General features: G+C 36.7%; 1 protein-coding gene and 1 pseudogene across 1 annotated transcript in view; one reads left to right on the top strand and one right to left on the bottom strand.

Moving 5' to 3' along the window:
- Window positions 1-27997, top strand: part of anp32e (acidic (leucine-rich) nuclear phosphoprotein 32 family, member E) — a 64014-nt gene that overhangs the window by 15784 nt on the left and 20233 nt on the right. Inside the window, exons 2-3 of the mRNA XM_039763155.1 lie at window positions 2028-2177; window positions 24639-24761. Of these exons, the coding sequence (XP_039619089.1) occupies window positions 2028-2177; window positions 24639-24761 (273 nt within the window). The remainder of the gene's footprint in view (window positions 1-2027; window positions 2178-24638; window positions 24762-27997) is intronic.
- LOC120517340 lies at window positions 14706-15772 on the bottom strand (annotated as a pseudogene).

The raw sequence follows: 27997 nt of genomic DNA, 5'->3' as shown, positions 1-27997 counted from the left end.
ACCATTCTTTAATATAACCTGTAGGTGGAAGTACATGTTTGAATGGTACATTGAAGAATGTAGTACTGTCACACGGTTATAAATATGAGTACAAATAACGACGTCCCAAGTAATTCTCAAATTCAGGATTTATACACAGGCATAAGAAATAACAAAGTCGTCTCACTCGCTTAAGAAACCTTGAAAACAACAAAACAAAGGCTGTTTAACAACATTTCTGAAATAAAAGATTAATTTGCAAATGAAAAGTGTGACTTCACACAGTAAGCTTTATAATTGGAAGAAATGTTAAAAAAAGGACCGATATTGAAAATTTAAATCCCATGAGTTGCAAACATTTCGTATTTGAATCAATTTGACTAATCCGGTAATTTAGCAATATTTTTAAAGGAAAATATCTGGAGTTATGTTGTAATTCACTAATTCAGCAGTACGTAAATGGGGAGGGTTACGTCAAGAAGGGCATCTGGTATAAAATTTTGCCAAATCCATATGCGGACAGATGATCCGCTGTGGCAACCCCTAACTGGAGCAGCCGAAAGAAGAAGTATGGATTTTAGGAAGTAATTTTCAGTTACTTAACAGAAAATGCCAGGAATATTTAAAATGTGCTCATACTAAGATAAATAAAGATAGTTCATGACATCATTCTTTATAAACACTATGTTGAAATCCACCTGAAGATTATAAACCCCATTTATTGTTGCATGGTGGAGATTCCCATCTCTGCCACACAATAAAATTCAAGCCTTGCTTTGTATTTTAGTGTTTATGAATGCCAATCCCAGTTTACCTAAGTGATACTTGGGTATCAATTTGATGGATATACCAGAATTTTAAAGCTGTTTTTACTGTTAGTATTTGTGTTTTATACTTTTATTACAGACAAAGGCCCTTCATTGTTCACTTCAATAAGTGAAGGTGCTTTAATAAAAAGCCATTGAATAGGATGTCTATTTTAGCATCGAAAGATATCAATTATCATAAATTTTTACTGGTATTGGTACCAAATACAAAAATGCTGGTATCATGACATCCCTAGTCCCCATAATTGGGTAGCTTGTTGGCACAGTCATTTACATTTCTACTTCACTGTTCCAAAACCCTGGTTTCTTGTTATGCTTGTGGAATTTGCATGTTCTTTCTGTGGTTATATAGGTTTTTCTTGGGTACTGTGGATCAACTTTAGTGTATATGAATTTGTGCACAAGTATGCTTTAAAACTTTATTGACGCCATATTTGCATTTGTAAACTGCCTTGCCACAAAAGCTATCTCAATTAGGCGCCAGTTCCCGGCAAGCTTGATGAGGATAATTGTTATAGCAAATTGATGAATGGATTTACCATAACTCAAAATCCTATAATCTACAAGTGTTTTATTGCATATGAAAGATGCAAACAGTAACCATCAGACCATTTCAGTGTTGTCTATTAATCATTTTAACTATCAAGTCTGGTATGATTCTTTTCTTTTTTTCTCTTTTCATAAATAAAGATTATTGCAACCTGTAAATCTCTGCTTTGGGTGATTTTTACCATGTGTTTCAGATACCTTTTAGAAAGCCATTTTGCATCATATACGGTTCTGGTATTCCACCTTAACATTAAAATAAGTGTAGTTTAATAATAATTTTAGACCATCTGATCCTTAGGACTACAAATGCATTAATGTGGTTTCCATTATTGCTGTAGTAGGGTTAATTTAATAAGAACTTTTCTGATATTTTTCAGTTTTAAATATTAAGATTGTAGTGCAAGATTCAAGATTCATGGCTATGATGGTGGCAGCTCTGTACTTAAAATTCTATAAAGGGAGTTTCAAACATCTGTTCAAATAGTAAGGAAATTGCAAAATCAAAGGAAAAATTGTCTAATTTGGGGATGCATTTTTAGAGCTCTCCAAAAGTGTATTTTGTATTTTGTTTCTTTCTGCCAGGTTTAAGGAATCATGCTTGAAGATGTAAGAAAATGGGATTTCATTGATTTTATTGCTTTATTTCAAAACTGAATTTTTTTTTTTTTTTAGGTGTCAGATTTAGTGGTTGATAACTGTCGTTCTAGTGATGGAGAGGTTGAAGGTCTCACAGAGGATTTTAAAGATTTACAGTTCCTTAGCATGATAAATATAGGCCTAACTTCATTGGCAAAGCTGCCCACTTTCAGTAAACTTAGAAAGGTAAGCAAGTATGTTTATATGTATTCTTATTGAATGACTGCAGACCAGTAACTTTAACCCCTGTGGCAATGAAGCAAGGTTATTATAGTTTTGCCTTTTTATATTATTTCTGTTAGTTTCAGTTTTAGTTTTAGTAATTATGGCAACTCCTAAGGAGTTTAGTTTTGTGTCACACTCAGACAGGATCCAAGTTTAATGTTAGTGGAAGCTTACTACACTACATGGTTTATTTATAAAAACAAGCATAATCAAAACTAAATACTGAATATGAACAATTTTACACAATTTTATAATTTTTTAAATATATTCTCATGAAAAAAACACAGGGGCTTAGGAAGAACAAGGCTCTTAGACTTGAATCAGTGTGCAGACCCCACCTAGCTGTATTGAGGGAAACAAAAGAAAAACAAGCATGTAGTGTCAAGGTTAGGGGCAGTGAGACTTGAATAGCCCAACATAAAGGACAGTTAAACCATAATGAACAGAGCAAGAGCAGGTAATAGGAGTATGGACAGGCATACAACAACAGAGACAACATCCGAGATTAAGAACAATATATACATTATTTAAACCTGTTTATTCAGAGTAGGATCGCAGGAAACCTGGAGTCTACCGCAGCAGATTTGGATGTAAGGCAGGAAAAATCCCTGGTATGCAATATGTACAAGGCTGATGTTAAGAACAAAAAGGATATGATATTTCAACTATCTGTCTATTTTGAGAGAGAGAGAAAAACATTGAAAAAGGGGAACATATTTTAAAATCTAATTCTGCTAATGGATTACTTTCACAATATCAGGTATTTTGAGTTGTGAATATGAGCTAAAAAAGATAAATTAATAAATACAAAAACCCATTACAAAGTTTAGTTTTTCATCACTTGGTAGACTCTCTTCACCTACCTACCTTTTGTTTGTATCGCTTCATTGTTAAACGATGTTTTTAAACCAAAAGTGATTTGTCAGCAATAATATGCTGATCTTGTATGATGACATAGTCTGTAGATCAGTGCCGTTTTATTTTTGAAAGTGGGGGGTGGTCACCCCTAGACTTTCTTGTATACTCAGATCTGTTGATAGATATTTCAGGAGTAAACCGCAAGACGATGATATTTTCATATTATGTGCGTTAAGGAACCATCAACAACAAATCAAATTAATAATATATTGAACAATTATTATAAAAGTAAAATTGAATAAATCGGACTTGGCTGCATGAATGAATAAATAAAACGAGAATGTGTTCAGGTAAAAGTACCACTTCTGGGTGATGGATTTGGCCCAAAAGTTAATACAGATCTACAATTGTGGTGTAACAACCAAATTACCGAATTTCATCCATCTATCTAGTTGCTTTTTTGATTTATCATGTTTACATACACACATGTGCGCATATAGACACAATTCCAAAAAACTGTTTTGGACTCTGGGAGGTCTATAACGTCAAGATTCATCAATATATCCGGGTCGAATGTTTTCATGATTACTATACTTTCTCTATACTTCATATATGAGAAAGTAAAAACAATTTTTCCTGTGCAAAGTGGCAGGTGAATTGCTGTCAACAAAAAGCAGTGACCTGAGAAATAAACTGAAACGTTACTCATGATTTTTCTGTCCATGTGGTAAATATTTTATTGACCAGCACATTCTGATTTCAGTGGTTTTAATTACATCTTGATATACAACAAGTGCAAAGAAAGGTGGCACATAAGTCACATTATATTCCACACGTTTTATGCACCCACGTTCAGCTTTCTCTGTCACCGCAAATGCTGTGTGAACACCTGCCTTCTGTCACCAGCCAGCGTTCACTGGATGAATATGTGTGGGTGGCTCGTGTTGGATGACTTTGTTTTAGAGTTAAAACTTACAAGAGTTAAAGATTAACAACAGCAAGAATATTCATTCAAAAACAAAAACAAAAAATATTTTAATAAATTTATTTTATTTCAGTTAACGAAAATGTTCTTTTAATAATAGTTTCAGTTTTGATTTTAGTTTTTGTTAACTATAATAACCTTGCAATGAAGACCTTTGAACACCTTATTCTGAATTACCTCAAGAATCCTACCCATTTCTGTTTGCATAAAGAATCAATCGGTATATGGATGATACAGTAAATTTAAGTCTGAGCTTTATTTAAAAACAAATAAACATATGTGATGATCTTGTTTGTGGACTTCAGCTCTGCTTTCGGTACAGTCAAATCCCATAGCTCCTAGATAAGAAACTCGTGCAGTTCAACCTGCCTAGTTCAATCTGCCTTTGGATCACAGACTTTCTTACAGATTGAAAGCAGTACGTGCGGTTGGGCACACATCTGACCCATTAACTCTTAGTACTGGTGCAGGGCAGGGATTTTTCCTTTTCCCCATTATTTTTTTGTTATACAAATAACTGTACCTCTGGCAGTGCGTCTGTCGAACTTCATAAATTTGTGGATGACATAACACTAAAGCCTCATTTCAAACTATGATAAGTCCATATACAGAGAAGAGGTAGAAAATCTTAACATTGTGGTGCAGCCATAATAATTTGGACATTAACATTTAAAAAACTCTGGAGATGATCATAGATTTCAGGAAACAGCTACATGCTGTCCTATCACTTCCTATAAATGTCTCAATTGTTGGGATGACAGAATCATTTAAGATACTGAGCACTTTGCTGTCCCAAAACCATAAGAACAATAACATCACATACATCATTAAGAAAGCCCATCAGAGAATTTTTTTTTGCATCAGCTGATTAAATTCAATCTCCCTCAAACTTTATTGGTCCAGTTCTACACAGCTACCATCGAGTCCATTCTGACTTCCTCTGTAACTGTCTAGTTAGTTGCTGCCTTTGTTTGGGCTAAGGCCAATATGCAACACATCATCAAAGCCTATGAAAGGCTCATAGGCTATAACTTACTGCACATTGTAGTGCTATATGAGTCCAAGGTAAAGAAGAGGGCTGCAAACAGGGGTGTGGAAATCAAATTTTTTTCTACTTTTCCACGGACAAGTAAACTTAGAAAATCCAATTGTCCACCAGTTAAATTCACTTGCCCATAAACAAATAACAAAAGTGAAAAATAGTTTATTTTTTCTGATCTCTTTTATTCATACCAAAACTGCCTTCCATTTTAAAACTGAAAAAATTCTTTCAGGGAGTAGTATTTTGCCACCTTGCTCTAGAACATTATATAAAAGACTAGCAAAATACCTGCGCTTCACAGCGAAGAAGTAGTGTGTTAAATAAGTTATGAAAAAGAAAAGGAAACGTAACGTAACATGATTGTCAATGTAGTTGTTTTGTCAATGTTATGAGTGTCGCTGTCATCGAGGATTTGATTATCATTATTTCTTTCAATCAGGTTTGTATTTGGAGGACATGTGTTCAAGTTACATTCCGTGTTTGTCAACCGTTGTAAAGATAACAGGTTTCATTCATCGAAGTGTTCACTTCCCAAATCGCTACTCGTGAATCTAAGATGTTTAACAGGCATTCCTTGTATTAAGATGTGGAATTGCCTGTGAGTATTTAGCGAAATCGTCTTTATGAACTTGTGGATTTGCCTGCGAGTATTTAGTGACAGCGTGTCGATTAACTTGTGGATTTTTCTGCGAGTATTTGGCGGCAGTGTCGCAAAGTTGTTTCCATATAGCTGCATCAGAAAATGTACCACAACGTCTGACACGCCTCCTTTTTACTGTTGTTCCACAGCTTGGATTGCTGCTGTCATAATCGGTTTGAGTTTCATGGTTTGTTTCAATTATGTTAGTATTTGCAGGACTTGTGTTGAAGTGACATTTGGCATCTGTCAAGCGTTGTAAGCATACAACCGCCTTCAACGATAACTTCGCATCATAATAAACGAACAATAAAACGGCGGAGAAGCCGTGGATTAAATAAAAAGGCTGCAGTTATCAGCCGGGAGACATGAATACCGTGGCGAAGCAAAGAAGGGAATGAAGAGACCGGAGTGACGGACGGCCTTATATGGGCAGGCTGTCAATTACGTGGGAGGCGTGGAGATGGGGGACGCAATATAGACAGACAGCCAACTACATGGGAGGCGTGGTGATGGGGGATGCAACGCTGCAGGCTATGGACGTATATATGTACGTAAGTAGGATTCAGTTATGACCATTACGCGTAGAATTTCGAAATGAAACCTGCTTAACTTTTGTAAGTAACCTGTAAGGAATGAGCCTGCCAAATTTCAGCCTTCTACTTACACGGGAAGTTGGAGAATTAGTGATGAGTGAGTCAGTCAATCAGTCATTCAGTGAGGGCTTTGCCTTTTATTAGTATAGATTCCCTTATCATTTTAACTCACTAATAAACAATGCCTTCATTATAGCTACACTAGTTCTGTTTCACATATTACAGTTACATAACAGAACACTGTCCTGATTCATTTTCTGCCATGTTCTTCAGCTTTTGTCTTACAACATCTTCTCCCCCAAGAATCTTTACCATCTCAGACAGCATGGGCTGAATGCTGTTCATTTCTGCTTAAGCTGAACTGCATGGTTCCTGGTACTGATACTGACGGCAAATTTGGCAAAAAACGGAGTCAGTGTTGCTTGCATTTACCCATGGAAACTCTTTGAGCCATTACGATTGAAAAGACCGTTTTTCGTTTTTAATTATACTCACCGTCCCTTTCAGCTTTTGTTTGTCTTTCTTGTCAGGTTTTTCAGGGCCTGTTGTGCCAGTTTTAATCAAGAAAAGATTCATTTCTCATCCGCGATGCTACTTGCTTCAGTTTCAGCAACACGCATATAGCGAGAAAAATGTGCTTATCGTAGTGCATTATGGGCTACGCAGGTAATTCCTAATGACATATTCGAAATTCTGCAAGGTGGTACATTTCCTATGACGTAAATATTACCGATGTTGTCGGGGGGAAAAAATAATCGCGTCTAAGTGAAGATTTTTATGCATACAGTATTTCATAACATTTGTAAACTGTTAGAATGTTTTCTTCATTATTTTTAATAAACTGACAGCGCAAAACCAACTTGTTTTATATGAAAAATTCTCTAATCAAAAATGATCTATAGACAGCTCATTAAAATTGATGTCACGCAATAAATTTCTCAACTCCTCAATATATCACAACCTATGCAAAATGGCAAATTTCATTAAAGATTAACTGCCTAACAAGCTTTATGTGGTGAAAACATTTGCATTGTAAGTAAAATTACCACATTTTTATGTAGAAACAATGAATTTTATCAATAATATATAAAAGTTAGAGATTTATATTGAAAAATCATCAAATTACATTGTAATGTCGGCATTAAAAAATGACTGCATCTCCAAGCGTGTAAATAGTAGGGTAAAATACTTATGTAAGACCGTAAGAGTGCTTCCCTTTTTAAAAATCAGCCGTCATTTTGTAAACAATATTGAAGACCAATTTGAGACATGAAGAACATGCCTAAGTAGACTGTTTCCACACGAATTACATACCCAAATATTTAACATTTGAAAGTAGTGGTAAAAATGTGCCCTACACAGTGCACGTAATTCTTTTTTTCTCCAGAAAATTGCACTTGTGCATGGACAACTGAAACCAGAAAAACACGCTTGTCCGACGGTCAATTTACCCGTGTCGCACGAGTCGGGCGTTGGATTTCCACACCCCTGGCAAAGGTCATTGCTGATCGGACACCCCCAGGGCATCACCTGTTCCAAAGACTTCCCTCTGACAAAAGTCTTTTTGCAGTGAAAACTAAAACAATACATCACCTGAACAGTTTTTTTTCCATGTGCAAGTCTGAGCTTCGTATCAATGAACTTAGTATCAATGTATACCTGCACACTAGACTGCTTGGACATTTTAATCCAACTATCATTTTTATTTTTTTGTATTGTCCTTATATGCTGCATCATATTTTATCTTCTTTTATCTTTTGCATTTTCTGTTATCAATGTATGTTGCGCCAATACTGTCCAGACAAATTTCTAATAGACATTAGTGTACCTGGCCAATAAAGTGAATTCTGATTATACTTTTAATGAAAAACATGAAGTACTTTACACTGCCGACTGTAGAAGTTGCACTTTCATGATTTTAAATCTCTCATTCCTTTCTTTTTTTTCTGGAGTTTTACTTTTGTCACATGTTTTTTTATACCTACTCATTATTGAGTTACTGTTTTAGGAGTGTTTAATGTTTAGATAAATTTGTTTTTTCTCTGAATAAGCAATATGGCAATAGTATCAAACATACCGTAAATCCCGTTATATAAGCCGAAAATTTCGTCCTAGATTTTTGGCTTGGAGTTTGGGGGTCGGTTTATACAACGAGTATCATTTCAGATTCAAGATTTCCAGCGCAATGCTGGTTTTGCCGATGAATACGGAAGTAAATAATGACGAAACCACAGAGCCATCTTTCAGATGAAGAAGTAACTGTGCATGCCGGTACTTTAAATTAAATAAAGAATTTATTCAAAAAAGTGTTTTAGTTGTTGATTTTATTAATAAAATTTATAATAAATTATCGGGAAGTTTAAAATGAAATTTTTTGTTTTGATTTACTATCAACATCTTGCGTTACGAAACGGATGCGGTCACGTGTATCCGATTGCGTGATTGTAAACAAACAACCGAGAGCGTTAGTAGCGTCAGTCGGAGCCCAGATACATGTGTTTGTGGATGTCATTTCCGTCATTGCAGTGATTTACCTATATATATAATTCATTAAGACCATGCAAGCAAGACACATAATTGCTAAGGAAGAAAGAGAAGGTAAAAGTAAGCGATCGCAATCGAAATAAAGATGGACATTGTGTGGAAATATCTCCTCCCTTACTACAGCCCAAAGATGTCAAATTAAATGGCGAGTACAGTATGAAATTGTTTCTAGAATAGAATGCCTTTTATTGTCACTATACGCATCTACAATGAGATTAAAAGCAGCTCCTTCGGTGCAGAAAAAGTTCTGTATAGGGCTTGTATGGTTGTTTTTAGCTTTAGCATAACGCCGGATCTGCGACCCCGCTTCTGCTTTCTTTCCCTACTCCGTCTGTGTCGTCTCCTAGACCTGACAACAATCCACGGAGAGCCCGCTGGTCTCGCTATGTTGTCTGGGATGTTGTGCGTGTGATGAAAAACACTCGAAACAGATGTCTGGCTCTGGACACCGATGTCTATAAGGTTCTGAATGGTGTAGCGGATGTTCGCCAAACCGATCGTGCACAAACAAGGACAAAAAAAGTACAAAAACAATAAAAAAAAGTGCACTGAAAAGGAGAGCCCTGAGCGCTGACCATGGGTGCCGCCATGCTCCTAGCTTAATCAAGTAGGCTTGGCACTTTTTATAACTTTTTGGTTAGTACATTAGAAAAATTATTGGTGTTTTGGTAAATTATGCACATTATATTATATATAAAAAAATGCCGGCAGTCACAAATTCTCGCCGATAAACATTATAAATATACCCGAAGAGACACTTTTAAGGAAATTTAGAAAATTTTGCTTGGAGAAGGGGGTCGGCTTAAATACCGGTCATCGGCAAATACATGTAATTTAGTAGGTAGAGAAGGGGTTCGGCTAATATACCGGGTCGGCCTGTATTCCGGGATCTACGGTACTTGATTGTGAAATCCAGAGCCAAATTTTCGATTTTTTTTTTCCTTTTCAATGTATAGTTTAGAAATATTTATTTTCCTTGTTTATTTTTAAGTTAGTAACTGGTAACTCATCTCTTCAAATATGTGGCTTTATTGTGTGTATATGCTGAAGAGTGTCATGCATGGGTGTTATAAACATTGGTGGGGTGAGGTAAAAAGTGATGCACTACAATGTAAGTAATAATAATAATAATCCAAACCTTGTCCATTCAGCATTCATCAATTTTATTTAATTTAAGCCATAAATGAACATTCCATCTAGTTTTTATCTGTTAATTGTCCCATGTTTGTAGTGAAGAACAAGAAAAAAAATTATCTCGGGTTTAATGGAGGAAAAAAAAAAATAGTGAGTTTGGGGGCCCTCATTGAACAACAACAAACAATATCAAGATATTAACGTATATACTCACGTATAAGTTGGGTCTTGAAACACGAAAAATGGATCATAAAATCAGACCCTGACTTATACTTAAAAATGCAACGCTTTGTTTTATTTATTTACTAGCAGAATACCCGTGCTTTGCAGCGGAGAAGTAGTGTATAAAAGAAAAAGAAAAGGAAAAATTTTAAAAATAACGTAACATGATTGTTAATGTAATTGTTTTGTCATTGACATGAGTGTTGTTGTCATCTATACTAATAAAAGGCAAAGCCCTCACTGACTGACTCACTCACTCACTCACTCACTGACTCATCACTAATTCTCCAACTTCCCGTGTAGGTAGAAGGCTGAAATTTGGCAGGCTCATTCCTTACAGCTTCCTTACAAAGGTTGAGCAGGTTTCATTTCGAAATTCTACATGTAATGGTCATAACTGGAAGCGTGTTTTCTCCATTTACTGTAATGGAGTTGAGCGGGAAAGCTGTGGGGCGGAGTTTCGTGTGACATCATCACGCCTCCCACGTAATCACGTGAACTGACTTTTAACGCAGTACGTAGAAAACCAGGAAGAGCTCCAAAACACGCTGAAGAAAACATGCATTATATAATTGAGAAGGCAGCGAAACAATAGGAAGCGAGCGAATGACATATATACAACCATATTCATGAGTGCTGCTACTTCGGAAACAAAGCACGGTGTAAACATAAAATTTAAATTAAGTTCATAGACAGGCTGCCGCTGGCGTGCATGCCCACGGGTGATGCGGGATACAAGTTTAATGAGAGGACGCAGGATATGAACGAGAGTTGTATATTATTGTTATTAATGGCCCGGGTGTGTATATATATGTATACACACACACACACACACACACATAGACTATGGGGTGCGAAACAGGCAAATACATTGATTTTCTGAATATATAAAGTCAAGGCCAGAATATATAAAGTCAAAACTTGAATATATAAAGTCATTCCCGAATATATAAAGTCACTGTCGGAATATATAAAGTCAAAACTTGAATACATAAAGTCAGCATCGGTATATATAAAGTCATTCCTGATTATACATAGTCAACATCGGAGTATATAAACTCATTCCTGAATATATATAAACTCAAAGTCAAAATATATTGATTGAAACGACTCTGAACTAAAGTAAGTTAACAAAAACGTATTCAGAAAAATAAATTAAAAAAACACTGTTCGGTTAATGTTTTGAAAATGATGCATTTGCCCTGCCCAGGATTGGTTCCTGCCTTGCACTCAGTGTTGGCTGGGATTGGCTCCAGCAGACCCCCGTGACCCTGTGGTCGAATTCAACGGTTGGGAAATGGATGGATATTGCAGCACTGACTTTGTATATTCCGACGATGACTTTATATATTGAAGTTTTGACTTTATATATTCCATGCTTACTTTATATTGTGAACTGGAGGGCTTCGCTATTACGTGTGGGGACGAAACTTCACTTTGGTAACTGATCATGCTCCACTTTAATGGTCATACCGACAGAAAGATACAAACTCTCGCCTCATGAGATGGTTTCTGGGCTTACAACTTTTACCGTTTCACAGTAAAACATCGACCAGGTTCTGAACACGTCAACGCAGACGTATTATCAAGACTAAATGAACCTGGTACAGAGAGTCGCTTGATTCACGGAAATGTGTTTAAAGATGAGGGGAAGGGTGTGAGCTGGAGGGCTGATCGCACCCCAAGAAGATACAGACGCCTCTGGGAAAACCACAACCCCTGAAACACAGACTACCCTCACATTGCTCCTTACTTTCTCACTTGCGCTATAACGTAATGCAAACCTCGCACGATACTCCGCTAACTTAAAAGCCTTGTGCAGCGCCTGTCAGTTGAAAATTGATTGTTTGCTTGCTTTTATCGCTCTCTCTCTCTGCTCCTAGCGGAACTGTCATCTCTGACTTGTCATGGAGCATGTTTAAGCTCATGTGTTTGCAGTGTTTGAATAAAAATCCTTCTTGTTTCTATGACCTCCTGTGTCTCTGTGCAAATCTGTGACCCAAGCGTGACAATATATTCCGACGCTGACTTTATATATTTAAGTTTTGACTTTAGGTGGCAGTGTGACGAAGTTGCTTCGGAACACGGCGTTAGCCAAGGAGCTCAGCTCAGAGCGAAATGAGGTAAATGGGAGGGGATATGATGATGTGACTCCTCCACCCGCCTTAACTGTCAATCCCCCACAAACACAGTCTCTCGGAATTTGCATAAGCACACCCCTTCACCTGCAATTTTAACTTATTTACAAAGTGATCAAAACTCTCATTTATATCCTACATCCTCTCATTAAACTTGTATCCCGCATTACCCGTGGGCATGAAAAACGCCAGCGGCAGCCTGTCTATTAACTTTATTTAAAGTTTAGGTTTATACCTTGCTTTGTTTCCGAAGTAGCTGCACTGATGAATATGGTAGTATATGTCACTCGCTCGCTTCTTATTGTTTCGCTGCCTTCTCAATTTTATATAATGCATGTTTTCTTCAGCGCATTTTGGAGCTCTTCCTGGTTTTCTACATAGTGGGTTGACAGTCAGTTCACGTGATTACGTGGGCGGCGTGATGATGTCACACGAAACTCCGCCCCCACGGCTTTCAAGCTCAAATCCATTACAGTAAATGGAGAAAAATACCTTCCAGTTATGACCATTATGCGTAGAATTTCGAAATGAAACCTGCCCAACTTTTGTAAGGAAGCTGTAAGGAATGAGCCTGCCAAATTTCAGCCTTCTACCTACACGGGAAGTTGGAGAATTAGTGATGAGTCAGTGAGTGAGTCAGTCAGTCAGTGAGGGCTTTGCCTTTTATTAGTATAGATTTACATCTTCTTGCCTCCTCCAATCTCACATCAGTTTCTCTGATGCATTGAGTTTTGTTGCAGCATCATAGTTACCAATTTCTTTCACTACTTCAATGACGTTTAATTTTAAACCAGCTTCATATTTTGTTCTGATCGAACACTGTATTGTAGAAAGGGATGCTTTTACGATAAAGGTGTATGCGGGTGTGAGATACAAAAAACACAAATCAATGCAAACATTGTTTCGGAATAGTTCGGGTGTTTAACTTGTGGTCACGTAGACACAATAGAGAGAGAGAGGTTAGGAGCATGCGCTGATACAGCACATTACCACACCCGCATAGAAAAAAAAGGCAGTGTACTCCATGGGTACTGTCTCAGGTGGGTGTTTGCATATTATAAATCCTGTGTACCATAACGTGAGTTTTACGCATTTGTCTTATACAACCAACATTATAAAATACCGGAAATTATACTATAAAATCAAGTTCCGACTTATCCGCAGAACTTATCCACGAGTATATATGGTAATCAGAATCATCCCAATTTACATATGTCATATAATCCACATGCCAGGTATGTTGTTGTGTGCACAAGGCATCCCAAGTACATGTATTTTGGTAAAAAATTGTTATAGAAACTATTTGCAGAAAATCCTGCTGAGCATGACACTGAAATGTGATTTAAAGGGGATTGAGCTGTTGAATTGAATTAGCTTGCAGTACTTGAATTATGGCATGGTTTTGTGGTTATTTTGCCTGAGTAAAGATCCTGCATGTTTTAATTCAATAAAGTGTTAACACCCTGTGTTGTGCTTTTAAAATAAAAATAAAGGGTTTTATCATTATTTTATGACATTCTAGAATAAATAAAATACCTGATTTCTGCATGTTTTGAGAACATCATGGTATGATTAAATACAGTAACTGTCCACTGTCAATTGAATGAGTGGTGAGATTATTTGCTTTTTAAACATAGTGTTGTCCATAGCCACTGCAAAGGAATAGAGGCTTTCATTTTATCTTAAGATAATGAGCTGGCTATAGTTATCGTTAAAATAATAAGTTTTGCCCCTAGCATATCCAGTTCAGGGTTGGTACCTATACTAGTTGCAAGACAGAAGTCTGCTTTGCCAAATCATTGTCTTTAGATGTGAGCTACACCTGTTCCAGTCACCAAAACAGGTGCCTGCTTACCACACTACTTTCTTGTGAAGATTCTTCGCAGTTGCTAACTCCTGTGGGAATATTGCAAATACCCACACCAGGTGCTCTTAACAATATACCTTCACCTAATTAAACAGTATAAAATAATTAATTGCTGGAATATGTAAAACAGATTTCTTGGTAACCTTGAAGTAATGTTATAATTCTGGCTTCTTTCATCTTAAATATTACAGTTCAGCAAATAAGCAAGGCACAAAGGATAAAGGTTTGTGTTCTGTACAGCTGTACCTCTAAAAGTTATTGTGAGAGTGGTAATAATTCAATCATGGTTTTCAAAGTACAAAAATAATAAACCAGAGTCTGAAGAAAAGGCTGTAATGTAGTCATAAATGGAGTTCACATATTAGGCCAAAGGTCCTGTTTGTTGCCATTCCGAGATTATTTTTTCCTCCCTGGCTCATTGCTTTTATATTTGTTGTAAAATGGGCACCTGAACTCCTGCAGTTTGTTAGTATGTCAACACAATCTCAGACTGGAGTAAGAGAAAATGAGAAGCAAAAGGATATCCTTCATAAAGCTCAGAAATAGCACCATCTTTTGATGCCTTTGGTCATCCATCTTGCTACTTCCTAGACTTGCTGTCTCTCTTCACTTCCAGCAAAGGATGTATCTCATCACTGGGCACCCCTTGCAGTGGTTGTTGTGCTTACCTTCTTTTTGGGGGCCTTTCCCTCTGAGGGTGGTTGCCTCTGTTTGTTTTCACCTCCTGTACCAATGGGAGAATGAATCCTCACATGGTACATTCTGGACAGTACTGTATGGGGGAGGCTCATAATGATTTTCCTTCAGATCTTTAACTTCTGGAGCAATTGGCAGATAGTTAGCCTTTGTAGTCATCTAGTCCCTTGTCACTACTATAAAAGGGAACAATAAGTTCTACTGAAGTCATAACCACCTCCTCATCTTTTGCAGTATCTGCACCAGTTTGTTCTGTTATCCTCATCTTGAATATTAAATTCAGATTCACACTCTTCATACTCCACATTCTCATTTAGCTCTTTTAAGTCTGGTGCAAATGCACTCTAGTTCTCTACTTGGTTTTGGGTCCTATAGAAATGGATGCAATGATCTGACTAAGAGGATGCCAAACTGTATCCAAGTAGTAGCTTTCCCCTGGAGCCATGAAAAATCTTGACAAGGTTACCAATGCTATTCTCCCAAATGTAGCCAGATTACCAAGACAGCATCTATAATGTACTCCCAATCCTCTGAACAGCAACATTGTTTCCATGGAGTTTGGTTGACCAAGTCCTATAGATTCTGCATGGGATCTGGCTCTCCATCTTGACAGCAGGTTAAGATCTCACAGCCGTCTTACACACAGATGATTCAGTCAGCTATATTGATTAGGAAACCACTCCCCTTATGTATAAATTCAATGGATTTAATTGCCGTAGTATTACTGGTGCTTGTGGTGATACGAAAAGAAGACACTTAATTCCGAGACTCTGTTTTTAAAGCTGATATCTTGCCCTTAGCATTGCCAGTGTAGATATAATCCCCCCTTCTGTCAAAGGTGTGTCAATCACTCTCTTGAAACCAAGTGAGGGTTTTTGTCAGCATCATTTCCTCATTAGGCTACCGGCCGATACCAGTTGCACAGTGTATGACCTTGAATGACAAAGGAGTTTGTGGTGAATTTTAGCCATTCATTTTTTCCATTTAAAACTGATGTTATACAGTTCAAAAGTTTGTGGAGCATCATGTATTCTGAAGGAACCCGGTATACTAATTTATTACAATGAATACGTACCAGACAAATGTGTATTAATGATAAAGAGGTTATGGAGCGAGTATTAATCACATACTTGGAGCTATTAAATAACCAGTTATAAATGAGTCTGTGTGGGTATGTGCTTGAGAAGACCCTGTGATGGACTCTTTCAGCATTCATCCTAGTTTATGTTTAGTGCTACTAAGATGGTCTTTATCCTCCTGCAAACCTAAAATAGAATTAGACACATTTAGTAAACAAAATCGTGCGCTGTCTCTCTCTATCTATACTAATAAAAGGCAAAGCCCTCACTGACTGACTCATCACTAATTCTCCAACTTTCCATGTAGGTAGAAGGCTGAAATTTGGCAGGCTCATTCCTTACAGGTTACTTAGTTAAGCAGGTTACATTTCGAAATTCTACGCGTAACGGTCATAATTGAATCCTATTTATGTTCATGTATACGTCCATAGCCTGCAGTTCAGTTGCCGTGTCGGGTGGCGTTGCGTCCCCCATTACCACGCCTCCCACGTAATTGACTGCCTGCCCATATAAGGCCGTCCGTCACTCCGGTCTCTTCATTCCCTTCTTTGCTTCGCCACAGTATTCAGACTTTTTATTTAATCCACGGCTTCGCCACTGTTTTATTGTACGTTTATTACGATGCAAAGTTATTGATGAAGGCAGTTATATGCTTACAACGCTTGACAGATGCCGAATGTCACTTCAACACAAGTCCTGCAAATACTAACGTAATTGAAACAAACCATGAAACTCAAACCGATTATGACAGCAGCAATCCAAGCCGTGAGACAACAGTAAAAAAAGAGGCATGTCGGACGTCGTGGTACATTTTCTGATGCAGCTAGATGGAAACAACTTTGTGACACTGCCGCTAAATACTCGCAGGCAAATCCACAAGTTCATAGACACGCTGCCGCTAAATACTTGCAGGCAATTCCACAACTTAATACCAGGAATGCCTGTTAAACATCTTAGAGTCACAAGTAGCGATTTGGGTAGTGAACACTTCGATGAATGAAACCTGTTATCTTTACAACGGTTGACAAACACGGAATGTAACTTGAACACAACACATCCTCCAAATACGAACCTGATTGAAAGAAATAATAATAAAAAAAATCCTTGATGACAGCAACGGTCATAACCGTGACAAAACAATTACATTGACAATCATGTTACGTTATTTTTAAAATGTTTCCTTTTCTTTTTCATAACTTTTTCATAGCTGCGAAGCATGGGTATTTTGCTAGTTTTATATAACTATGTCATTTGAAATTCAAATATTTTCTTATAAGAACACTGAGAAAATGTCTTGGTGTAAACCAAATACTAAACATTTAATAGGCCCTGGTCAGTCTTCAAAGGGTTATAATTAAGATTTTTCTCAAATAATATGAACATAATAGGGAGCAGACTGCTTATTCTTTTTTAAAACTTTTCTAGAAATTTCTTTGATTTTAACCAGTTTTTTTTTTAATTTATTACTGTTTAATATAAAAGTAATGGATGGATGCAGTGATGTTGGCAAATACTTTAGTCTGTTAATTCTATATCTGTATTAATGTCTGAGTGTGTCTAACTAGTCGGCTCTTCCAAATATTCGTGTAATATAAGTGCTATCTTTCTACAGAAATCAGTTGATCAGTTCAACAATAATGTGTAAAGAACAGTTTAACACACCAGTTCACAGTTTAAACTTCTTCACACAAACCAGTAGGTGATGTGATGAATGCAATTTCCCATTTATTGAAATGGTGAAAAATTAAAAACATTAAAGATTATTTTTTTCAACTCAAACATGAAAACTTGGCCCAAACATCTAACATTTTTTTGTCCTTAAAATAACCTTTACCTATTTTATTTACTTTGATCTTATTTAAAGAGAAAATATGAGTATTTACACAAGATTTGTGTTAAGAGCAAATCCCTTTAACTATGTAAGTAAAAGCTTAATCTTAATATGTAATGCATTTTAACAAATCCACAAACCTTTGCAATTTTCCATTCATTTATTTAACTCACTAATTCAGGGTAGGGTCACAGGGAAACTGGCGACTATTTAAGCAAAAAACTGACACAAGGCAGGAACAATTTTTGGACAGGGTGCCATTTTATTTAATACTAGGGGGCTTACCCCCTGCTTGCTTCGCTTGCCAACCCCCCTGGCCTGTGCTACACGCCAGCCACTTTGCGTCTCTCATGCTCGTGTTGTGAAGAGGGGGGCTGAATGCACCCCAAGGAGACACGGACGCTCCTCCGAATCCCTCTCTTAAACGGTGATACAATGGTAAACAAATAGTGTTTTTTTTTTTTTTTTTCTTTGCTCGGTCAGCTGCTGGCTTGCTGCTGTGCCGCGTGATCTGCATCTCATGCAGCACTTCGAACATTTAAAAGCCTGTACAGCAGCCGTCTTTGTCATCTACTCTTTGTCTTTTACTTCTGGCCCCGGGCGTGGTTAAATCACTTGGCACAAAGTCTTGTCTTGCGGGACGTGAGTTCTTGATATTTTTTAGTTTATAATGTAAAAACGGAATAAGAATCTGAATATATAACAACATCACATTAAAGTCCAATAAATTCTGAAAAGAATGATACCAAACATACAGGTGCTGGTCATAAAATTAGAATATCATGACAAAGTTGATTTATTTCAGTAATTTCATTCAAAAAGTGAACTGACTGATGTATTTCAAATGTGTTTTTCTTTTAATTTTCATGATTATAACTGACAACTAATGAAAGTCCCAAATTCAGTATCTCGGAAAATTAGAATATCAATTAAGACCAATGCAAAAAAAGGATTTTTAGAAATGTTGGCCAACTGAAAGGTATGAGCATGAAAACTATGAGCATGTACAGCACGCAATATTTAGTTGGGGCTCCTTTGGCCTGGATTACTGCAGCAATGTGGTGGAATAAGTCTATAACATAACAAAACATAACAAAATGTGGAAAAAGTGATGCGCTGTGAATACTTTCCAGATGCACTGTATATTATCGATCCCCTTTTTTTCGATGTTTTGTGAAATGGAGTAAATGTAAGGACATGTAAATATATGATCCTGTCCTTCTTTTCTGATCATTTTTGTTAAAGATACTTATTGATTTACTCTTTATGATAATGGTGTAATTTCCTGTACAGAATATCGTCCAAAAATTGCCTCAAAACAAGGGTTGTTCAAGTGTAATGGGCCAAAAATATAGGAAGCCCCAAAAAGCTCAATGTTTTGCCTAACTAGACATGAAAACTTGTCAAATGGTGTCATATATGGGGTTTTATCATACTGTGAGTTAGGAGATGCCAGAAAAAAATATTTGAAGTGATTTCAAAGCGTTTAATTCTTGTGAACAAACAAATATTGCAATAAAACCTAATGGTAATTAAAAGGTAAGAGCTTCTGGGATAACTTCTAAAGCACTCTGATATCACAGAAGTAGTGTGTGACTGTGTGTGAAGTTTGCTCAAGGTATACACTGAGCTCAAGTTGAATATAGGATCTGTTTAGAAGAAACTACACCAGGGGGACACAAACATTTTCAGAATCGGTCAATAGCACAGGATTATGGTGTAGTTATCAAAGATGCCAAAACATACATCAGTGGAACGTCAGTTGTCAAACATAATTCGTTCCTTAAGGCTATTCAGAAGAAACCATTTTCCCAAAAGAATGAATGTAAAATGGATTAATCCATACCTTAACTCCAGGAGATTGCTTATTTAAACCTTTATAACAGTATTTCATGCATAAAATCATATACAAAAACAATGAAAATGTGTAAGATCTTACTCAAAAAGAATAAACACAACAAAAAGATAAAATATGGACAAAAACTTTACTTAACTTTTCCATAAAAACATCTGGCAACCATCCCCCAGTTGTGTGTTTTTTTTTTTTTTCCCTCTTTTGCTTTTCTCTCCCTTAGCACTACTTGAATCTGCTTGAGACTCACTGGGCCCCTGTCTTACTTATGCCCTGTCCAATAAGATTTGTTTTTTCCTGCATTTAAAATGTTTCTGAAATGAGACATGACATTGTCACGGAAAAGGTTTATGTTGTGGTTTGCTACAGTTTTGTCAGAGTGATATCTTTCCACAAAACTTGCCACCTTACCCCATTTCACACACATTTTGTTAATCAAAGAAATAGGAACTTACTCTGTCTCTGAAGACAGTTCTTTCACCACTGTCTTTTTTCTCCTCCTTTATGAAGTTGTTCCAGTTCCTCTATGGTGAGCTTATTCTTGTGGTCCTCCCAGTAACTCTTCCATATCAACATTGTCAACTTCCAAGCCCATGCTTTTGTCCAGAGGCACAATATCATCGACAACAGCAACAGACTCAGCCACAAAGCCCCCCAATGTCTCTGTCTGCTGAACAATCTGGCCATACTTTCCTCCAGGCTGAGTTCATGATCCTGTAAGTCACTTGCCCCCAGGCTTTGACAGTGATACTCAAGTAAAGGAGGATTTTTAAGTGATTTTTCCAGAATTCTCAGAGTGTTTAATTCTGTTTCATACTCTCTTCAAAATACCTTTGAAACAGTGCTTTGGTGTAGAGTATCTTAAACTTAGCAGTAACCTGCTGGTCCATGGGCTGAAATACCTGTAGAGACGTCATGTTAGGGGAACTTCACTGTGATTAAATCAAAGTCCTCCACCAACTCGTCCTTCAAGCCTGGAGGATGAGCAGGAGCATTGTCCATCACAATAAGGCATTTTATAGGCATTTTTTTTTTCTTGAAAATATTTTATCACACTTAGGGCAAAGACTTCATGGATCCACTAATAATAAGTCCTGGTTACCTAAGCTTTACTATTATCCCTCCACATAACAGACAATTTACTTTTCCTCACGTCATTTTTATTAAACACCCTCAGGTTACCTCAGGTGGTACACAAGCACTGCCTTGACCTTGAAGTCCCCAGTTGCATTTCCACATAGCAAAAGAGTCCACCTGTCCTTCATTGGCTTGTGTCTTGGCAAAGCTTTTTTCTTCCGAGTGGTTTAGGGCCTCCTTGGAATTTTATTCCAGAATTGGCCAGCTTCATCACAGTTGAGCACTTGTTGGGGAAGAAAAAGCCTCGGCCTTTGCATTGTGTTACAAAGTCGAGACACGGTCATATAAAGGTTTGGGGTAGCCACCCGTATAATTTGGTTTCCTGGCTGCAAAGTTGCTTTCAATTAATACAGCACTGATATGTACAAAACCAAGTCCAAAACAGAACTGAGGGAAAAGGGAAAAGGTGGAGGCTTCTAAAGGGGGAGACAGGAAGTGAAGTCAGAGTGGTCGAGGTCATGTAGGTCTTCTGCCATTGGTGCAAGCCCAGACGTGACATCATAGGGGCTGGAGCCGGCAAAGTCTCCTTCCATTGGCTCGGTCCTGGAAGTGATGTCAAGAGGACCAGGTGGAATCTCCCGTGAATGGTCTGCAGGCAAGGGAGAAAAAGAGTTGATGCACTCTGCCACATCCCGGTATGTCTCGGAACTGTCCTTATTCAAGCCCTTTAGCTGCCTCCCATGCACACGTGTGACAATTGTCACTAAATTCTTCCACATTTCTCAGCAGCTTCTTGTTTCGAGCTCACAGCCTCCCCATGCCTAACTACGCTATGTATGCCACTTCTACACTTACATTTCTTAAACCACCCTGCACTAGCTTTGAACACATCGTATCCGCACTCATACCAGGGCTTTTCTTTAACATGTCATCAAGTATCCACCTCAGTTTTTCCAAGACTAAAATTTGTGAAAAAGCATCACCAGCTGTTTTTCCACTTCTTCAATCATCTTTGATATTTGTTTAGTAAGAACTTTCACTCCTTGTGCAACATTTGCTCCCTCGACTGTCTCTTTTTTTGAAGTGTAGTATAGATCATTGATTTCGTCATACAGAGCTACATAGTAATTCCAAGACACAAATGTCATTTTCATGATTGGATATATCTTTTTTCACATCTATCGTGGTTCTAACAACTTTGCTTTTCACGTTTCTGCTATTACTATTCTTCTTCAGCCACATGGTGGCTTAATTAATAATTATGTAAAAAAACAACAAAACGCAAAGAAAATCGAGAAAAGGCACTGTAAATTCAAATAGGAGTCCGCACTGAGCAGAGACTTCGGCATAACTCGCATCTCCCGCTGTACGTTTCAGCCTGCAGAGCAAGTGGTTCTGGCACCGATTTGTTTAAGGTGAGAGTCATTCAAAAAATTTGAGGTTCCACTGTATATGCCTACAGTACAGTTAATCAGTTTACAGAGTGGCATAGTGTTGTGTTGATTATGTGTTTCTGGTATTTATTCTACAATCTCCTTTTAAGTCTGAATGACAGATTTTCAAGTTTATTATTAAATAAGAAATAATTGTGTCACTGAATATGTTTTTGCTATTTATTTATTTCATTTGTCTGAAATATTTCTCCAAATGCAACATTGTATATGACTTGATTTTAAAATTGTCACTTTCACATGTCAAAGCTGACAGGGTAGGATCTAATGAGTGCTTTGTTTTAATTGGTGAATCCTCAGTATGCTGGATGATCCTTAGGTTATCAAATGCCACATTTACAGCAGACACTGAAGATGCAGGTTTCTGATGATGACGACTTTATAGAAATAGTCTTTTTTTTGGCCACATATAGTTGATGTGCAGTCACAACTTTGTGCACATGAGCATTTAGATTCTCAAGTGGAGCAAAGTATGCAAGTCCATTCATCCCATAAATGCTTTGTTTGCTCTGTGTGGACCATGATTACCTTTATGCAATAAAGAAACTTTTAGGCAAAATTATACAGAGAGCACTGTGTGTGTGTATGTGTGTTATACTGGTGTAAAAATTTAATTTCTACTTTAACCCAGGAATATCATAGTAAAAACTGCTTTGTATTTTTAGTAAATCTGAAGTAGAAATACTATAATGAAGCTAGTTACATGGTAAAAATTAGGTATGAAACTGGAACTTGTACATTTAGTGTTTTTATGGTGATGTTTTTATGTCTTAGATCAACAATTTTCAAAAGCAACCTTGGTCAGAGCTCAGCAGCAGAAGGGGAAGAACACACAGAATGTATTGGTACTGGAAACCTGCAGGTGTCTTTATGTAGATCGATGCTTTCCTGAGTTTCAGCAGTTTAAGACACTACCCAGGTGCAATACTTTTTTAATCGCCAGTCACATCATTTATTTGTCTTCTGTTCAAACCAATCTTACCAATCTTATGTTCTATTCAGTCTTAAACAAAAATCCCCAACTGTTCAGATAACATGATTTTAACAGATTACTTTTTTTTTTTTTTTTTTCACATTTACTGTATATATTTAATATGGTGAACAAAGAGATATACTTTAATGTCATCTCAAGGTGAAATTAAAATTCTAGAGAAGCTCTACAAAAAATATACTAAAAACAAACAACTCCTCGTTTACTCACTGGTCTTGTCAGTATGCAGTGTAATTAAATACTGTATGTGTGTTCAGGTAAGAAAAGGGTATCTTATGCTGGTAAGGTTGACTGCATTGTGAGTTTAATAGGAAGAGAAGTGATGAGCAGAATTTGAAAAACATCTTGTCTTCTTCTGTACATAGTTTTAATTATTCCTTGTGGAGCTTCGTCAATAACTAAGTGGATCAGTGTTGATCTATTGTGGGAAGCAACAGTAGGCATAAAGCCTCTCACACATTCAACATCAGTTGTGTACTTTTTAATAATCTGTTGTTTTTAATTTTATTTTACTTTACATCATTATGTATAATCCCTTCCATGTCTTTCTTTTTTATCGTTAACTTTAACGTGCAGATCTTGGTACAATAATTGCATTATTTTCAATCATCTATATCATTTTCAGTTGTGTTATCAATTACTCTTTTCTTTTCATTCAAACAAATCTCATGTTTGATGGAAAAAACTATTGTTTTGAATTTGAGAAGAGTATGTTTTAAATTTGAACCAAAGCTGAACCTGCACAAGATATCTTTAATATCAATAAACCTTTTTTATCCCTTTTTTTACCATATTATGTAAATTTTGAAAAGAATTTATTGAAAGTACCTTTTTTGTAATTTACTGATTTTTACATTTTTTAAATCAAGTTGAAAAATATTTAGTGTCCTTTTTATGTGATTTATTTTGCCTTTTTCTGCATTTGCCTTGGTAACTAAACCACACAATAAGATGTATGTTTAAATGTCTTATCAATTGCAGTTCACATCTCGTTTGACATATTTGGACCAAATCATGCAACCCAACACAATTTATATCTGATCAGGTTTTGTCTTTATAGTTGGAGTAAAGCTCTCAGCTAAGACCATGATCATGACCATTAAATAGTGCAAATATGTAAATTAGAGAATTATCCTTGAAAGACGAGATAAGAATTTGAGTACTTTAAAACACAAGTATGATGGTCAGCTAATTTTATAAACCTGCAATTGACAATATGTACAGAAAAATTAGTTTAAAAAAAAAATAAAACTGATGCATATATTTTATTCATATCTTTCTCATCGTATGTGGCATTCTGTTGGCCTAATCAGTAACGGTCTTTTTGGTAATTGTTTTGTAGATATTTTCTGTTTTCCATTTGAAGCTTTAAGTAAAATATTTACATATTAATGTAAACATTTCTTGATTTCTTTTTATCAGTTGGAGCTGAGTGACAATAACATTTCAGGAGGATTGGAGACTCTAGCCGAAAAGTGTCCTAACTTGACTGAATTGAATCTAAGTGGAAACAAGATCAAGGATTTGAGTACAGTGGAAGCTTTGGTGAGCTGAGTGCTTTTTTTCCCCTTTATGGTATATGGTTTGGTGAAGATGTCAGAGTAGTCATGTAAGCATTATTTTTGCATTTACCTATGAACACAGGATGAGATTCAAATACAGGTCAAATTCCGTTCCAATGAAGTCCCAGGGACTTAAAAAATATTTTGTTGTAATGAAAATTTCGTAGTAATGAGATTCTGTATTTGTTGCTATAATTCTTTCTTTAACTTGCATCCAGGCATTTTGTAATCATTTCAATAGCTTTTTTTATGTTAATTTTCATCTCCTCCTTTCTACAAGTTATGCAGATGAGAATTTTTCTCTGCTTTTCCTTTTCGATAATACATTTTCAGGGTGCAGATGATGCCCAAATCAAATGGCTGAAGCACTGCCATGTAACTGGGTGGGAGGAACTCAACTCGAACATTATCGAAATGTAGAAGCATGCTGTGAGCAGCACAGTTATAAATCAGAAGCAGAATCTTCCTTTTCTTCTTCTTCATATTGTGATGTTTCAGAATTCTTATGGGAGCGCCGCAGTGGCAAATCCGAGCCGTTCGTGGTTGCGGTCTCATCGATGGGTGATGTAAGGAACATTATAAATGCAGGGAATTGTATGACTTGGCCACTAACCTGGCCATGACCCTGCCTGACTACTGTGTCTGTGTGTAGGAGAGTGGTAGATCCCGCTACAGTAAATAACCATGCTGTTCCTGTTTCAAGCTGAATAAAGCTGGTATTGCTAAGTACTGAGACTCAGACTCATGTTTTAGGGTGCAAGACAGTGACTCACGCATCACAATATCCTTGTCAAGTTTTCGCAGCCAGTTTCCCAAAATGTCTTGAGTCATCCCCGCTCGCTGGTTTGCTTTATCCTCGCAGGGAATAATGAGAGGAATAACTGATTTTTTGATGTCTTAAAATGCGGCAGTTCGCATACATTTGCACTGAGGCCCAAGGTTTGCAACCCAATATTTTTCTCCTGTTTTTGCTCCGTCTTTCAAGAAAGTTGACAATGTCAATGGCGAAATTCTAAATTCACTGGTAACGTCTTTTTTTTTTTTTTTTTTTCTTTTTGCCGGAATCAAGAGCCGAAAAATGTCAAGTTTTTTTTCTTTCTAATGTGAACCGTTGTCATTTTTTCATGTCTGTCATTTCTATAGAAGGGTGACAACAATACAAGGAAAGTTCAAAGAAAGAGAAAAAATTGTAATGTTTCTAATCGGGGATCGCTGTGTACAACTGAGCTGCGACCACAGAACAGAGCTCTATGGATGATTCATTCAGGCATTTCAAGGTCTTTTGGGCACTTCGTTGTAATGAAAGTATCTGCTGAATGTATTTTGTAGTAACAATTTTGTATAGACTGTCTTATGGGGAAACTGTCTGGACTGTAAAATATTTCGTTGTAACTGAATTTGACCTGTACCTTAGATTTATCCTTTGGAGCTTACCTGCTGACAGTGTCAAAAGAAGTTTTAACATAGATTATTAACCTCCTATATGCTCCAAAATAGCTAAGAAAACACCCCTAATATTCTATATGATTTAAGGTCTGCATTGAGACTGAAAAGCTCACTTTTTATTAATGGATAGCAAAGTTTTTATATAGTTTAAAATATGTGTTAAAGTACAAACCTCTTAGGAGAAAACAGAAAATCTTGCTACATTGAATACTAGTAGTGAGTTAAAAAAGAAAAGAAACACCAGAACACACCATGTACAAGCAGGAGCCAGCTGAGGTGATTTTGGAATGTAGTTAAGATACCATGTTGATATCTACTATGGGAGATGTAATAGACAGCCCATTTGGGGGAGACCCAGAACATACTGGAAGAATTACATCACTCAGTTGTCCTAAGAGTGTTTTGAATATTCGTAAGAGAGATTTGGAGAAAGTATCTAGGTAAAGGGAGGCCTGGACAACCCAACTTGGCAAGTTGCTACCCCAAACTTCATCAGGAATAATGAAAAGAAAATGATGATGATAACAAATATGTCACTTTTAATAAGTTATTCAGTTTCTCTTATATTTAATACTATTAGTTGATAAAAAAGATTAGGTCTTTTCCACTGCATAAACAGAAGAGAGACTCTTGTTTTTTCTGTCATAAAACAGAATGAAAAAAGGAAAAGGCAGTGATTACAGATGAATTCAGCTTACCTGGAAAGCATTCATATAGCCACTGGTCCTGTCAATCAGCATGTTAATTCGCTGTCAGAATCTGACAAGCTTGCAGTATTTCAAAATTTCAAACTGTGTGGAAAAGTTCTGAACTCATGTAATGTGCCATCCCCTTCAGTTTCCAGGTGACGAAATGCAGCAATTACAGTAATCAAGTTGACTGTGCTCTAAAACCAGTTATGTAATGTGCTGCTGGCTTTTCATGAAAAATCACAGAGCACAGTTTAAAATGCTTTAGCTGCGGTTACTCCTAGATCAAGAAAGGAGACAGACTCTTGTGTTTTTTTTTTTTTTTTGGTAAACTCGCACACACACACACACACACACACACACATAATAACGTTGCATGTGTTTGCAATCATGTAATGCAGCACCATAATTTAAAATCTCCCAAGTATGGCAAATGAAAATCTGAATGCTTACTTTTTAATGGTTAGAAATTTTTTTTTAGTTGCCTATCATGAAATTCTTTTACATATGCTAGTATTTTTTGGTATTGAAGAGGACTGGACTATGACTCGAATTATTCCTCACCTCAAACTAAAAGTCATGACATTATGCCTAGCAAACATTTCATTCATATATCTGTATCACATAACGCTGAAATAAAATTTACCTTACTGGGATGATGGCAAAGTCGTCCTCCACAGAGCCTTTAAAAGTATGTTTCCTATTGAAATGTTTGTGCATCTCCTTTGTGCTCTCATACCATATGAGGTCAGACCTACACATTTTGCAAATCAAAACCTTTTTATTGGTTTATTTTTTTTTCTGCATTCAGAATAAAGTGCTACCAGAGTCTGAAAGTCATAGGTCGCACCGTCTTTTCTGGCACATGCTTACTGTCTGCTTTTTTTCCCAAAGGTGTTCACAACTGAATGAAGTAATGCCACAATTGCGCAGCACAATGTACTATGATAAACATTGTCAACTCAACTCAATTTTATTGTCATTCATTAACATACATGATTGAACGATATTTTGTTCTTTACAGTCTCCAGTGCATTGGCAATACAATATACTATATATTTAATAAACAACATAACATTACCAA

Source organism: Polypterus senegalus, chromosome 1, assembly GCF_016835505.1.
Source record: "Polypterus senegalus isolate Bchr_013 chromosome 1, ASM1683550v1, whole genome shotgun sequence".
In the NCBI taxonomy this organism is placed as follows: Eukaryota; Metazoa; Chordata; class Cladistia; order Polypteriformes; family Polypteridae; genus Polypterus; species Polypterus senegalus.
Note: the sequence above shows the minus strand (reverse complement) of the source record. Positions and strands in the feature narration are given on the sequence as shown.